At 42.8% G+C, this 14644-nt stretch overlaps 1 protein-coding gene across 1 annotated transcript; it reads right to left on the reverse strand.

Annotated features, from left to right (window-relative positions):
* Window positions 1-59: 59 nt before the first annotated feature.
* Window positions 60-13386, reverse strand: usp11 (ubiquitin specific peptidase 11). The gene is made up of 21 exons (XM_055932400.1): window positions 13176-13386; window positions 11366-11475; window positions 11149-11279; window positions 10563-10680; window positions 10270-10415; window positions 10061-10122; window positions 9730-9829; window positions 9458-9631; window positions 9175-9333; window positions 8826-9050; window positions 8652-8735; window positions 8429-8523; window positions 8114-8320; window positions 7875-8002; window positions 7262-7756; window positions 5834-5904; window positions 5607-5719; window positions 4415-4564; window positions 3346-3461; window positions 3178-3266; window positions 60-3079 (listed from the first exon to the last, which is right to left on the reverse strand). Exons 1-21 carry the CDS (start codon window positions 13283-13285, stop codon window positions 2909-2911), a joined length of 3054 nt encoding a protein of 1017 aa, XP_055788375.1. The 5' UTR covers window positions 13286-13386; the 3' UTR covers window positions 60-2908.
* Window positions 13387-14644: the final 1258 nt, after the last annotated feature.

Raw genomic sequence — 14644 nt, forward strand, 5'->3', positions numbered from 1 at the left:
CATAATTAAATGTTTAGCCATGTCATCCTGAGGCAGAAGTATTATACAAATACAATGTATAAGAATGAATCAGACATTTTATTTTACATACTCATCGCAAAGTAGCAACTTCACTGCATTGTGTCAAAGCAATGTTGGAACAGAAGGGAAGATGATGCAGGTGTGAAATGCCCATTTTCATTAATGTATGAATATGAAAACTTCACCTATAAGAAAGGGGGTACAGTATTCAGTGCACTGCAACATCCTAAATGTGGACATTCATGTATCGTACTGGACGTTAAGTAGTTCTGGAGGACCAAGGAATATGTTTGGGATGGCAGCTTGGCCTCTTCCAGATCGCTCAGAAAAGACTAAACTACCTTGGAGAGTGCCTCTGTTCCCACTAAAAGCCCAGACATTTACTGCAGCATCACCAATCGTGTGTTGATACAAGAATATAATCATTGCGGTCACTCCATTGTACAAAATGGCTTCTATGTTTTGAACAGCAATTTCAGACCAAACGGGTGTTGGTGAATAAGATAATTGTGTAGTCAGGCTGGCTGGCATTAACCTTGTGTGTGCTGACCTTTTGTACCAATGTGATTCTGACAAACAAAAATATGAAGATTGACCTTTTACAGGTTTTTAGGCAGTATAATGGCCTTCCGCTCCAGTTTCTATAAACTGCATATTGACAACTACATACTGCATATTGCTTTCTCAGGGAAATAATGAACATCCCAAACTAAGCAGGCCTTGCCATTCAGAGCATGGCCACAGCCCAATCTAAACTACATCTCTAAAGGGCTTGTGTTAACCAGCTCTCACAGCCACCTTAAATCGAATTATAAATCCTGATCATTTACTGGTAAAAAAGATAAGGAAAGCCAGGATGTCATGTAAAAGTGTAAAATCTACCTCATGCCTACTGGCTATAGTCATCATTTATTAATATCAAAAGATGACTATACAATAAAATATTTAATCTATTAACAAAGTAAATTAATTCACCCCGCCCCTGTCTCTGAATCAGATGACCAAAGACAATACATTTATTACAATAGAAAAATACTGTACAGATGCGCTTTAAAAAATCATTTAAGAGCTCTCTATCCATTGCTCGTCATTAAGAAATTGCACAGAATAAAATAAAACTAATATCTAATTTTAAAGATGTAGCCATTTATTTGCTTCTACTAAGAGAGTACAAATTATATTTGAATCCGAAAAATATGCATCTGTTTATGTCCTGCACAAGAGATTCTATCTCAAAATCACTGTTGATAGTGGAAAACTAATCCTAACTAGAAATGAAATATCTCCACGAGCACCAAGATGCCCAATTTATGTGTCTGATAATTCAATGAAAAACAAATAATGGATCGCAAGAGAAAATATACAACGCCACGGCGCCTCCAACTGTATTCAAAGTGTCTGCTTCTAATACTATGGGTTTTCTTTACCTTTATGTTCCATATAAATCACATTGCAGTGTTTTGGTTAATGCAGTTCTTGATATAAAGATAACAGAGAATGTAATCTGATTTTAAAATCAGGAGTTAACTGAAACCAGGTTATCCATGCTGTTAAAGTGTAAATCCACTCCAAAAAAATATATATATTTTGGTGTATTTTTCAATAGTACACTGTTGACACAGTCACAAAATGTTTTCCATGTCAGCAGTCAAGTTTTCAAGATATTGGACATTCAAGAAGCAAAGTGTCACTGACCACATCATCATGATGATGCATTTTGCTGTATCAACAGCGGACTAATGGAAAAATGCCAAAAGATAGCTTTTGAGTGGATTTTCCCTTCAATGCAGCTGTTATGATCTGAATATCAAATCATTTCTGTGTAACAGTTAAGTACCTTACTGTGATTTTCTTTTCTTTTTTTAAATGGAGGGGCGAGGTCAAATCATGATGTCAGTGATCAGACAGTCGGAGTTCTAGAAAGATGCCACAGGTTCCGATTTGGAATTCCGAGGTGGATGACCGTTCAAAACTATTTTTTTACCAGTCAGGGTTTTTCTTCTTCTCAGAGTTCTCAGTTGTCTTGAAGGCACTGAAGTCAGATATTTCCGAGTTGTATTGAACGCGCCATAATTGGAGGGATATGTATCCTGAAAACTAGCCATTATTGGTATGGAGGTTTGAAACTCTGTTATTGGTCTAACTTATAATGCCCGGTGATGTCACCAGGCATGCCAAAACTCCACCCATGCAAAACAAGCTGAAATTCAGGTCTTCTTTTCAAAACAGCTTACACCAAAAGGGCATAATTTTCACAGTATTATTCCAACCTCAATGAGGAAATATATAAAACCCAGGAAATCAAGTTTTTGACTGCACTGGGCCTTTAACCTCATACATTGTGATTTACCTTCTAGAGCAAAATGCATTCAATTCTATTCAAACAGCCTCAAGGAAATCTGCCTCGATTCGAGCTCAATTGAGAAGCACAGCAGTCGATCAAAGTTAGAGGTCATCTTTCCAACAGTGCAGCACAGTACAGATAGATAGTGGTGCACAGATATTCACAATTCATAGGTCTTGAATCACCTAAATTATGATTGACTATATCCAATCACTAAGAGGTCCATTTGGCATCAGCATAGACAAACACTGCATACCTTAGTCTGATTAAGCAATGACAGATTTCATCATTCAATGTTCTACTATATTGGTCTCCCCAGATTTACTCGATAATCTTTTCAAAAAAATTAAATTAAAAAAATAATAAATTGTATTCCTCACTCTTCTCCACCGGCCTGAGAATCTAGCCTCTCACTCCTTGTTCAATGCAGAACAGAGGAAGAAGGTTCAAGTTTTTTTGGAATAGAAAAGAAATAAAACAATACAAAATCAAAAAGCCCCATCAACTCAGGAAAAAGAGAAAAAAAACACTAACAAATCTGCTTCAGTCTGTTTCCATGTTGACACAGGGAGTGGCTCCCTCCATCCCATCGTGTTTAGGGGAAGTGACATCATCAGCAGGCTGGGTGGGAGAGGAGCTGTCCAAGGGTGCGGGTAAGGTGGGCTGGCGAATCTTATCTTGTCGGTGGTAGAACAGGAGGTAGGCAGCATTGGTCTAGAAGTGGAGGGTATAGGCAAAGGAGGGGAGATCATGACATTGCAAGACAACAAAAATTAATAAATAATTCTCAGCTGTCCTTTAGCTAAACTTACCACAATTTGTTCCTCCCTTGCATATGTCACCTTGCTGTCATCGAAGTAATACCATTGTCCGTTGTCTTTGTTCCGGGCATAACTGGTGTCTGTCGAGAGAGGAGAGAAAAGTTACACACTGCCTTGAAGGCATATATCAAAGTATGATATACAAAAGCAGCGTCTCACAATGTCCATCTCTGAGTCCGCCGTAGTGGTTGGATACTGCTATCAGATCATATCGGCTGGGCGGCTCTCCGTTTGTACCGGTCTTCTTCAGCAGACAACCTGAAAAGTCGAGGTGTCTGTAATAAAGAGCAATAGGGTTGGATTAGGATAGCTCCTCTCAACACTAATAACTCTGTAGTGACTTAGAGTTTACACTAGTCACACTGACATCCTCCCCACTTAAAACATGTGGACAGAATGTCTATTATTATACTGAACAAAACTATAAATACAACAATTTCAATGATTTTATTGAGTTAGTTAATATAAGGAAATCAGTCAATTGAAATAAATTCATTAGGCCCTAATCTATGGATTTCATGACATGGTAGGGGCACAGCCAGTGGGCCTGGGAGGGGGAGAGCATAGGCCCACCCACTGGGGAGCCAGGCCCAGCCAATCATAATTCGTTTTTCCCCACAAAAGGGCTTTATTATAGACAGAAATACTCCTCAGTTTCATCAGCTGTCTGGGTGGATGGTCTCAGACGATCCCGCAGGTGAAGAAGCCAGATGTGGAGGTCCTGGGCTGGTGTGGTTACACGTGGTCTGCGGTTGGGAGGTCGGTTGGACGTACTGCCAAATTCTCTAAACGATGTTGGAGGCGGCTTATGGTAGAGAAATTAACATAATTCTCTAGCAACAGCTCTGGTGGACATAACTGCAGTCAGCATGCCAATTGCATGCTCCCTCAAAACCTGAGACATCTGTGGCATTGTGTTGTGCGACAAAACTGCACATTTTAGAGTGGCCTTTTATTGTCACAATGTGCACCTGTGTAATGATCATGCTGTTTAATCAGCTTCTTGATATGCCAAACCTGTCAGGTGGATGGATTATCTTGGCTGGGGAGAAATGCTGATTAACGGGGGTGTAAACAAATTTGTACACAAAATTATAGAGAAATAAACTTACTGTGTGTGTATGAAAAAGTATATTTTATTTCAGCTCATGAAACATGGGACCAACACTTTACATGTTGCATTTACATTTTTGTTCAGTATAGAAGACACAGACAGGATGTAACTAACCTGAGAGGGAAGTCAACGATGATGTCCAGCTTCTCCCTGGAGTACTTGGTGTAAGAGAAGCGCTTCAGGTGGATGATGAGAACCTCCGGCAGTGACCACAGGTCAAGTTTCTTTGTGGCCAGTTGGTGTTTCTTACACATTGGGCAGTACCTGCAGCAAACACATGCAACACATCTTTAGAAGACCATTGCACACAAATGACAACAGTATTTAGCAGTAAGTTGTAATATGTTACTGATGTAAAAATATTAAGTCGACATCTTTTCCCGGGAAAACTGACATTTTAACTCTATTCAGCATCATTCTTGTTAAACAGAGATCGATAGATACTGTAGATGGATAGAGATACTGTAGATGGACAGATTATATTTATTTAACTTGGATCTCTACTGTAGGTAGATAGTATAATTCTATAGTGTCTATTGTAAGTTAAAGTTAAATAAAGGTTAAATAAAATCTACAGTATACAGTAAATACTGTAGATAGATACTGTACATAGATATACATACTGTACATAGATAAATACAGTAAATAGCTAGATAGATACTGTAGATAGATAGATACTGTAAAGCTCTAGGAAGAGTCTTGGTGGTTCCAAACTTCTTCCGTTTAAGAATAATGGAGGCCACTATGTTCTTGGGGACCTTCAATGCTGCAGAAATGTTTTGGTACCCTTCCCCAGATCTATGCCTCGACACAATCCTGTCTCGGATCTCTACGGACAATTCCTTCGACCTCATGGCTTGTTTTTTACTCTGACATGCACTGTCAACTGTGGGACCTTGTATAGACAGGTGTGTGCTTTTCCAAATCAGGTCCAATCAATTGAATATATCACAGGTGGACTCCAATCAAGTTGAAGAAACATCTCAAGGATGATCAAAGGAAACAGGATGCACCTGAGCTTAATTTTGAGTCTCATAGCAAAGGATCTGAAAACTTATGTAAATAAGGTATTTGTTTTTTATGTTTTATAAATTCACAAAAAATTCTAAAAACGAATTTTCACTTTGTCATTATGAGGTATTGTGTGTAGATTGCTGAGAATTTTATTTTGTATTTAATCAATGTTACAATAAGGCTGTAACGTAACAAAATGTGGAAAAAGTCAAGTGGCCTGAATAGTTTCCAATGGCACAGGAGGATACATAGGGTAGGATAGATAGAAATAACAGGTGTGGGGCAGTAGTACCAAGGGTTTTCTTCCTCCAGGGTCTCCACAGTGGTGAAGAGCTCTATGCACTCCTGCAGCTGCACTGTGGTCTGCTGGTGAGGGACCTCCATGCTTTGGTGTTTCACATACTTCTGTGGATGGAAGGAGTTCTGGAGTTAGCTAAATGACCAGCAAGCAGGCCCAAACACATTTAATAGCTTCACACTTTAATACCACATATACTGTAAAGCATTATTCACACATACCTCTGCCTCATTCTCGTTGTAGTATTTCTTCTTCATGTCAGGATCCCAGTCCATGGCTACATATGGTTGAGCTGTGAAAGAGATACAGTAATATTACATCAAATGTCCAGCTACTAAGCTCCAAAACAAAGGAAAAGTACACTACGTGGCCAAATGTATGTGGACACCTGCTTGTCGAACATCTCATTCCAAAATCATGGACATCAATATGGAGTTGGTACTCCCTTCGCTGCTGTAACAGCCTCCACTCTTCTGGGAAGGCTTTCCACTAGATGTTAGAACATTGCTGCGGGGGACTAATGCCACAGGAGCATTAGTGATGTTGGGCGATTAGGCCTGGCTCGCAGTATGTGTTCCAATTAATCCTAAAGGTGTTTGATGGGGTTGAGGTCAGGGCTCTGTGCAGCCAGTCAAGTTCTTCCACACCAATCTCAACAAACATTTCTGTATGGACCTGGCTTTGTGGGGCGGCAGGTAGCCTTGTGGTTAGAGCGTTGGGCCAGTTACCGAAAAGTTGCTGGATTGAATCCCCGAGCTGACAAGGTAAAAATCTGTTGTTCTGCCCCTGAACAAGACGGTTAACCCACTGTTCCACGGTAGGCCGTCAACTCATTTTGTTCTTAACTGAATTGCATAGTTAAATGTAAAAAATTGTCTCCAAAGCTGGAAGCATAGAATGGTCTAGAATGTCATTGTATGCTGTAGCATTAAGATTACCCTTCTCCTGGCATCCACCAAACCCAGATTCGTCCGCCGCACTGCTAGATGGTGAAGAGTGATTCATCACTCCAGACAACACGTTTCCACTGCTCCAGAGTCCAATGGTGGTGAGCATTACACCACTCCAGCCACCGCTTGGAATTGCACATCTTAGGCTTGTGTGTGGCTGTTCGGCCATGGAAACCCATTTCATGAAGCTCCTGACGAACAGTTGTGAGGACGTTGCTTCCAGAGACAGTTTGGAACTCGGTGGTGATGTTGCAACCGAGGACAGACAATTTTTTTACACGATATGCACTTCAGCGGTCCTGTTCTGTGAGCTTGTGTGGCCTACCACTTCGCGGCTGAGCCGTTGTGGCTCCTAGACATTTCCACTACAAAATAACAGCACTTACAGTTGACCGGGGCAGCTCAAGCAGGGCAGAAATTTGACAAACTGACTTGTTGGAAAGGTGGCATTCTATGGCGGTACCACGTTGAAAGTCACTGAGCTCTTCAGTGAGGCAATTCTACTGCTAATGTTTGTCTATGGAGATTGCATGTCCGTGTGCTCGATTTTATACACCCGTCAGCAACGGGTGTGGCTAACATAGCCGAATCCACTAATTTAACGGAGTGTCCACATACTGCTGTATACACAGTGTATATGAGCCTAGCTACAGGAGTGACAAAGCAGTTGACAGTGTGAAAGTGATGTCTGAGACTCACAGCTAAAAGAGAAGGCACTGCCGTCCTCTCCCATGCCTCTCTCTGTGGTGCCGTTGGAGTTGACCGCCTGGATGGAGAAGAGCAGCTTCCTCCGTCTGGCCTCGCAGCCCTTTCTCTTTGCCTGCCTCTCGTTGGCCTGTGGCAGGCAGGGGGGGCACTCACCCTTCTCCTCCTCCTCCTCACATGGCTGCTGCTGCTGGTGGCCTGCGCCCTGCTGGCTGTCTGTTGGGCCTGTAGCACTGGCATCAACACTAGTACCACCACTGGCTCCAGCACCACCACTGGCTCCAGCACTGCAGGATGCCGAGGCACTGTCCTCTGTGCTGCACCCTGCCCTGACCTCACTGCTGGCCCCCTCATCAGCTTGTGCCTCTCCTCCAGACTCCTGGGTCTGGTCTGGCTGAGTCTGGGTCACAGCAGGCCCTTGGCCGACACCATCACAACAGTGATCTCTCTTGGAGGGTTCTGGCCTCTCACAGTCATTCTCGCCGTCATCTGTGGAGACAGACAACATTGTGGAGTGGAGACACTAAGTAAAATCGTGAGTTTGTAGAAATCCATTCTGTCCAGCGTATCAATGATTTGCTAAGTGAGAATTTTAGAGCTCAGTTACCGTAGCTGACACCATTGGTCTGGGTCTTGTACAATTCTTCCTCCTCATCGTCATCATCATCATCTTCACCCTCCTCCTCATCCTCCTCCTCCACCTCCTCTGAGGGATCTGGTGGTCGGACATACCGCCTGTGGAAACATCACCGCACCATCTTTCAGACACAGTACAGTATCTTTACAACCAGTTATTCTAAAGCATTGCCTATTTTAGCTGATGTTTGGGCTGTGACAGTAACTCACGCTAGCCGCTGCAGGAAAAGGTGATAGAGGGCGTCGCGGCTGCACTGGCCTCGAGGCACGGTCATGAGCAGTGGGTGTCCGAAAAGGGACGTCCCGTAGCTGCTGCTCCCTGAGCCGTAGTCCCTGTAGTGGGAGCGCTCCCTCAGGTACAGAGCCAGCACCACCTCATCCCCCTCCTCCTCCACAGAGCCTCTGTTCAGCTCATACCTATCAGGAAAACACACAGACAGGTGTCAGGGGAGATGCTGAAGCTAACAGGAACAGACCCCAAAAGTATGTTTTTGGTGTGGAGGTAAATGCTGTTTTTTTACATACACAAATATGTCATCCCGGTCCAGGATGCAGCTTAGAGACTCATCAGCATGGTACAGCTTATAGAAGCGATGGTTGAACACGTCGGCCACAACCATCTAAAATAGGAAATAAGGAAATGAGAGCGGCACAGGTCAGTATCAACTCAACATTTCATGTGACGAATGACAAAAGAGTTACCAGAGGCTACTGTTTATTTCACAGTGACTTTAAAACTATGTCTTACTTGATTGGCTGGGATTTCGGTCATTTCCGAGAGAACGGAGCACAGGTCAAACACTTTGCCAGCTTTGGGTACAACCAAGCGATGCTGGTGGGATAGTAAACAAATAAATCAATACACATGATCACATATAAAAAGCATGATGTAGGGCCAACTACAGGAAGATGAATCTTGTACCTGAACAGGTTTGGCCACAGGATCCAGAGAGACGAAGAATACCTCCATTACCCGGTCTTTGCTAACAGGCAGGGGAACGCTCAGGTAGCAGAAGGGGTCAAAGGTGACAGACACTTTGCGGCACTCGGGGCAAACCAGGGTGGACTTGAACAAGCCGTGGAAGGTGTCAACAATCACGGAGTTGTTCCGTCTCCGGTGGTTACGCCATGCCTCCTCTGCCACTTCCTGAACGTTGAGGTCAAAGGGTGAGTGTGAAAATACCTTTTAGGTCTACTACAGCTTGCAGAGCCATGGTGGTACAGTATTTTACTATTATTCTCCCTGCCCTCTTTCCACTACAGGTTGTTACCTGGTCAGGCCTGCCAGCGGCATCCCTCAGCTCAATGTACTCCTTGTTCTTGACCCGATTGAGATCCTCATGAAGCCCGTCCAGCAGGAAGGAGAGCAGCTCCTGGGAGTCATGCTGCTGGTAGCCCAGAAACTGGGAGGCAAAGTGACCAACCTTGGTCTGGTATGAAAAACAACACACGAGGTTCTCAAGGTATGCATGGTAACACCTTAGCATGACAGACTGACAAGGTCTTTTAATTGATTATAAAATTGTGGGCAGAGTGTCACACACTGATAACTACCTTGAAGATCCTGGGAACCACAGAGTAGTGCCTCCCCGACCACATCTGTTTGATGACGTCAGCGTAGGCCTCTGCGATCTCCCCCTTCATGCCCAGGGGGTTGGTGAAGTTGAGCTCCTCCAGATAGGCATTCCTCAGGAAGTACTCCGTCAGTGGAGGAGTGTTACTGAGACACTGGACAGAGCAGGGAGAGGAACACAATCCATCCATCATAGACCAGGTCCCTGCATTTAGGTACAGCATTGACACATTATGTAGTAATGATGACTTACCTGCAGTGCAGAGTTCATGAAACATGTGTTTCCCAGATTGGTGAGGCCACAGACTCCTGGCTGGCCCCGGTAAGAGTCCTGCTCCTCCACAGAGTTCCTCCTACAAGACAGGGAAGGAGAAACTATCATCTACTAAATATCATCTACTGAATAATACAATAAGACAAAAGGTAGTGTAGACTCCTACAGATACAACACGTTTTCTTATCCGACATATGGGAATCACCATTACCACAAAACTGTGTTGCTACAATAGCAACGGTACATTCTCTAATGACACACTGATAATATTAGCAAAGAAAGAAAAATGGTTAAAAGAAAGAACCCCCACATGATCTGCGGTCTGGAGCTGGGCCAGGTACCATCTGCATTCCTCATCTCCATGATCACCGTCTGCAATGCAAGCAGGACATGTTACAACACAGTTGCCATTGAAACACACTACCACTGTATCTCAGCGCTGACAGTCAGGGGAGAAGGTAGGTGTGGGGTGATGTGGGATGAGGGGCGGAGCACTGACAGTCAGAGTAACAGACATACCATGCCAGAGCTGAGGCAGGAGTCGAGGACTCTGACGTGGACATTCCTCAGCCTCTCACAGCTGGTGTCTGAGCTCTTCATCCACAGCCGGGTCTCTGCCCCCTCCACCACATCAAACTGCTTCATCATCACCTTCTGAATCGTATCTGAAGGGGAAAACATGAACAAACACACATATATCTATACATATACATATACATATACACACACACACACACACACACACATACATATGAGGTGCACAACGACTCAGCATAGCTACTAACGCATATTTTAAATGCGTTTCTACTTACGGATGTGATCTGCACGGCTAAACTGTGCCGTCACAACATTTTCCATGTTGCTATGGAGGCACAAGAAGATTTCCACAGGGTAGACCTCAACCTTGACTAGGCTGGGCAGATCCACCACCTGAAACAGACCACGCATTAACAGGCAATGTATTGCCTAATACAAATGAAACACTTCAATGGAAGTTGTGTCTTTTCATAGCCACAACATGAGTCAGTACAACATGATATGATTTGACCATAGGTTCTGCAGGTTCTCTGTATCTCTGTGACCATTCTATTTTGGGGCAATTCCACAGTGACAGAGTGACATTTTACAAAAATGAATTTATTTGAAGAACAGTGCGGATGCGAAGTTTGGTAACAAAATGACAGCACACCGTCATTCTGTTACCAAACTTCGCATCTGCACTGTTCTTCAAATAAATGTGTTTTTATCAAATTGTCAGTGGACATTTTTAAAAGTAGTCCTTGTGCATAGAGTTGTATTGTTTGTTTAACTTCGCAATCATTGGTTTTTGTTTGACATACATTTCATAGTGAAAGATCTGAGTCTCAGTGTCACTGTTACTGTGGAATTGCCATTTACCTTCCGCTCCAGGGCAGGCTGGACCTCTACCATGCCATACCAGGCCAGAAGCTTATGCCATGCTTCAGCAGGGATCAACACAAAGTCCTCATTCTCCACCAGACGCTCCTTCAGATGGTAGGAATCCAGTTCTGTGGGTATCATAATCATCATGATTTGTCTCTGATTTAATACTGTCTTCTGTTGTTACAGGACCTATTTGTGATGTGACACTCACCCTCAAACAGCTCTGTGTTGTCAATCTGTCCAGGGAAAGAAGAGGAGTTCTGGTCTCCTGTTTCCACATACTCCTTCCACTGCTCATACCATCGCCTCTCCACCAGGTACCTACATGTGTTAGTTATAGGAACAGCTAAATTGGAGACTTATATTTTGCCTGCTGACATTAATTAACCAACAACTCCACATCACATCCCCCTAGACTAGTATTTTATCATTACAGCAATCTCTTTTCTGATTGGGGTGCATTTGGTTTATTTACTGATACAATTCTAGCTATAATCGAAAATTCCCAATTGCAGGAATGGATATTTCAAAATTAGGGCTGCTAACCTTTGGCAAATCATGGCTACCTAGCTAACGTTAGTTGTCTAATTCCCTTTTTTAAATTGAGTTTGTTAGGACAAAACAGCACTTGAATGGTGTTTCATTCTTTCACACAGATTTCCTGACCTTTATATAACCACAACGGTAGCAGCGATCATTCCTCATCTGGGTGTTATACTGATAAATCCAGTGGTGTAAAGTACTTAAGTAAAAAATACTTTAAGGTACTACTTAAGTAGTTTTGGGGGGTATCTGTACTTCACTACATTCCTAAAGAAAATGTACTTTTTAACTCCATACATTTTCCCTGACACCCAAAAGTACTTCTTACATTTCGAACAGGACAGGAAAATGGTCCGATTCACACACTTGTCAAGAGAACATCCCTGGTCATCCCTACTGCCTCTGATCTGGCAGACTCACTAAACACAAATGCTTTGTTTGTAAATTAGGTCTGAGTGTTGGAGCGTGCCCCTGGTAATCTGTAAATATATTTTTTTTTTTCTCAAGAAAATCGTGCCGTCTGGTTTGGTTAATATAAGGAAAGTGAAATTACTTATACTTTTACTTTTGACACTTAACAATTACATTTACTTTTGATACTTAAGTGCAATTTAAAACCAAATACTTTCACATTCACTCAAGTAGTATTTTACTGGAGGACTTTTACTTGAGTCATTTTCTATTAAGATGTCTTTACTTCAACTCAACTATGACAATTGCGTACTATTCCTACCACCGGATAAAACGAAACTTTGCTGGCAAAAACGAAAGTACCAGCCAGCTAGCTAGCTAGCTAAAGGGTATGAAGGAACGCAAGCGTAGCCAGGGTAGTTAGCTAATTTAGATAGCGCTCACTTGCTCAAAATAATAGGGACAACACAGAATAATCTGTAAACTTTAGAAAACAAACAGAATGCCAATAATTTGACATTAAACCGAAAGGATTGCAAATTGCTAGATAGCTGTCCCTCTCCTAGCTAGCGTAACAGCTAACAGGCGGGCTAGCCTGCTGGCAGTGTAGCTAGCTAATGTTACAGTAGTTAGTAAGCTTGCTCCCTACAGCCAAAACTTTGCCATGATATGTCCCAACAGGCTATGTCAACTGGGAGTCTGGGACGTGATGTTAATCGTAATAATAGCATCACAATCCAACTAACTAGTTGGTTAACCAAACAACTACCGTGAGCTGACATAACCTTAGCTAGCTAGTTTTCCGCATCATGCTCTCCCTAAAATGCTAACGCAGTGATCAAACGTCATTCCAAACACCAGCGCATATATTTCAGGCAAGAGTAATAACACACATTTGCCAATTAAAAAATGCCATTATCTAAAGATAATGCTAAATTATGCTGATTACGATATATGCCATCTAAGCAACAGCAAAGTCATCACTGTCATTATTTGTTGTCGGTACATCAGTGTAGGGTTTAAATTCAGAGCAGAGGGCGGGTTAGTTTAAGTATCTTTAGTCTTACCAAGTATCCCCTGCACGGAGTTCATGTTCCTGAAGTAAAGACTCGATTTCTTTGCGTTGAGTCTCTAATCCAGGAGGTTCTGTAACCGCAGCTGAAGTAGTAGTAGCCATGATAACTCATAAATATCAGAATCTGCAAGAAAAACACTGAAGTCAACCACCGCATAGATTATGTGGAGAAACCCTTGGTGAGATGATTCAGGAAGCAGGAAGTATTTTGATGGTGACAACATCCTTGAATGCAGAAGTTTTTTTTTTTTGACTTGTGAGTGTTTTCCTTCCAAGCAGGTGATATTGTATCCAGAGGTCACACGTTCAATATGTCAAGAATTATGAATCCAATCGTCTCTTCATTCTTTAATGTTAGTGTTTCCCATATCTCTCCTTGTGGACGACCAGAATGGTTTATGCTGATCAGTTGAATTAGTTTTATCAGTTTAGGGCAAGAACAAAAACGAGGACCACCTATTGGGCCCATGGGGTTGAGAAACTGTATACCTGTACTAGTGTATCACTGATGTGTATAAACCCCACACGTTTATATACATCATTGGTATTACCTGATAAGGGAACAGTTGTAATGCAGGGTGCCATGTGGCTCAGTTGGTTGAGCATGGCACTTGCAACGCCAGGGTTGTGTTCGATTCTCACGGGAGTCCAGTATGAAAATGAATGCACCAACTACTGTAAGTCGCTCTGTATAAGAGCGTTTGCGTAATGACTAAAATGCAAAATATAGTGCAGCTTGAACCAGTCACTCTGTGGTTATGGCGCTCCAGGCCTCTTGATTGTCCGTAATATGCGTTCCTACAGGGCGGCTATCATAAGCTGTTCTGGTGTAAGATACGTTTTTATAAATTACACATGATTTGTGAAGTGTGGTCAATGGATGATGATATTGGAGAGAATATCATGGAGGAATGCCATTTTCATAATAGGCACAAGATGGCACTATACACTCATTTGGTAAAAACATTTGTAAGTAAAAACATTACCTATTTCCTCTGTGGTTGAAATATAAGTAACAAGGCTGTTTTTGTATATTCCTAGCTTTCCTTCTTTTAGGGTTCATTCTATGGGCATGGTGAAGATATCCCTCTAGTGGTGCGGGGGCTGTGCTTTGGCAAAGTGGGTGGGGTTATATCCTTCCTGTTTGGCCCTGTCCGGGGGTGTCATCGGATGGGGCCACAGTGTCTCCTGACCCCTCCTGTCTCAGCCTCCAGTATTTATGCTGCAGTAGTTTGTGTCGGGGGGCTAGGGTCAGTTGGTTATATCTGGAGTACTTCTCCTGTCTTATCCAGTGTCCTGTGTGAATTTAAGTATGCTCTCTTTAATTCTCTCCTTCTCTCTTTCTTTCTCTCTCTCGGAGAACCTGAGCCCTAGGACCATACGTCAGGACTACCGGGCATGATGACTCCTTGCTGTCCCCAGTCCACCTGGCCTTGCTGCTGTTCCAGTTTCAACTGTTCT

Source organism: Salvelinus fontinalis, chromosome 8, assembly GCF_029448725.1.
Source record: "Salvelinus fontinalis isolate EN_2023a chromosome 8, ASM2944872v1, whole genome shotgun sequence".
Lineage (NCBI taxonomy): Eukaryota > Metazoa > Chordata > Actinopteri > Salmoniformes > Salmonidae > Salvelinus > Salvelinus fontinalis.

What these genes read in the sequence shown, in the direction of transcription:
- usp11 (XM_055932400.1), bottom strand. Translation starts at nt 13,285, where the DNA reads ATGGCTACTACTACTTCAGCTGCGGTTACAGAACCTCCTGGATTAGAG. An exon ending in TAGCCGTGCAGATCACATCC is followed by an intron (nt 10,416 to 10,562) that starts GTAAGTAGAAAC and finishes TTTCCCCTTCAG; the next exon opens with ATACGATTCAGAAGGTGATG. An exon ending in TGGTTCCCAGGATCTTCAAG is followed by an intron (nt 9,334 to 9,457) that starts GTAGTTATCAGT and finishes TTTTCATACCAG; the next exon opens with ACCAAGGTTGGTCACTTTGC.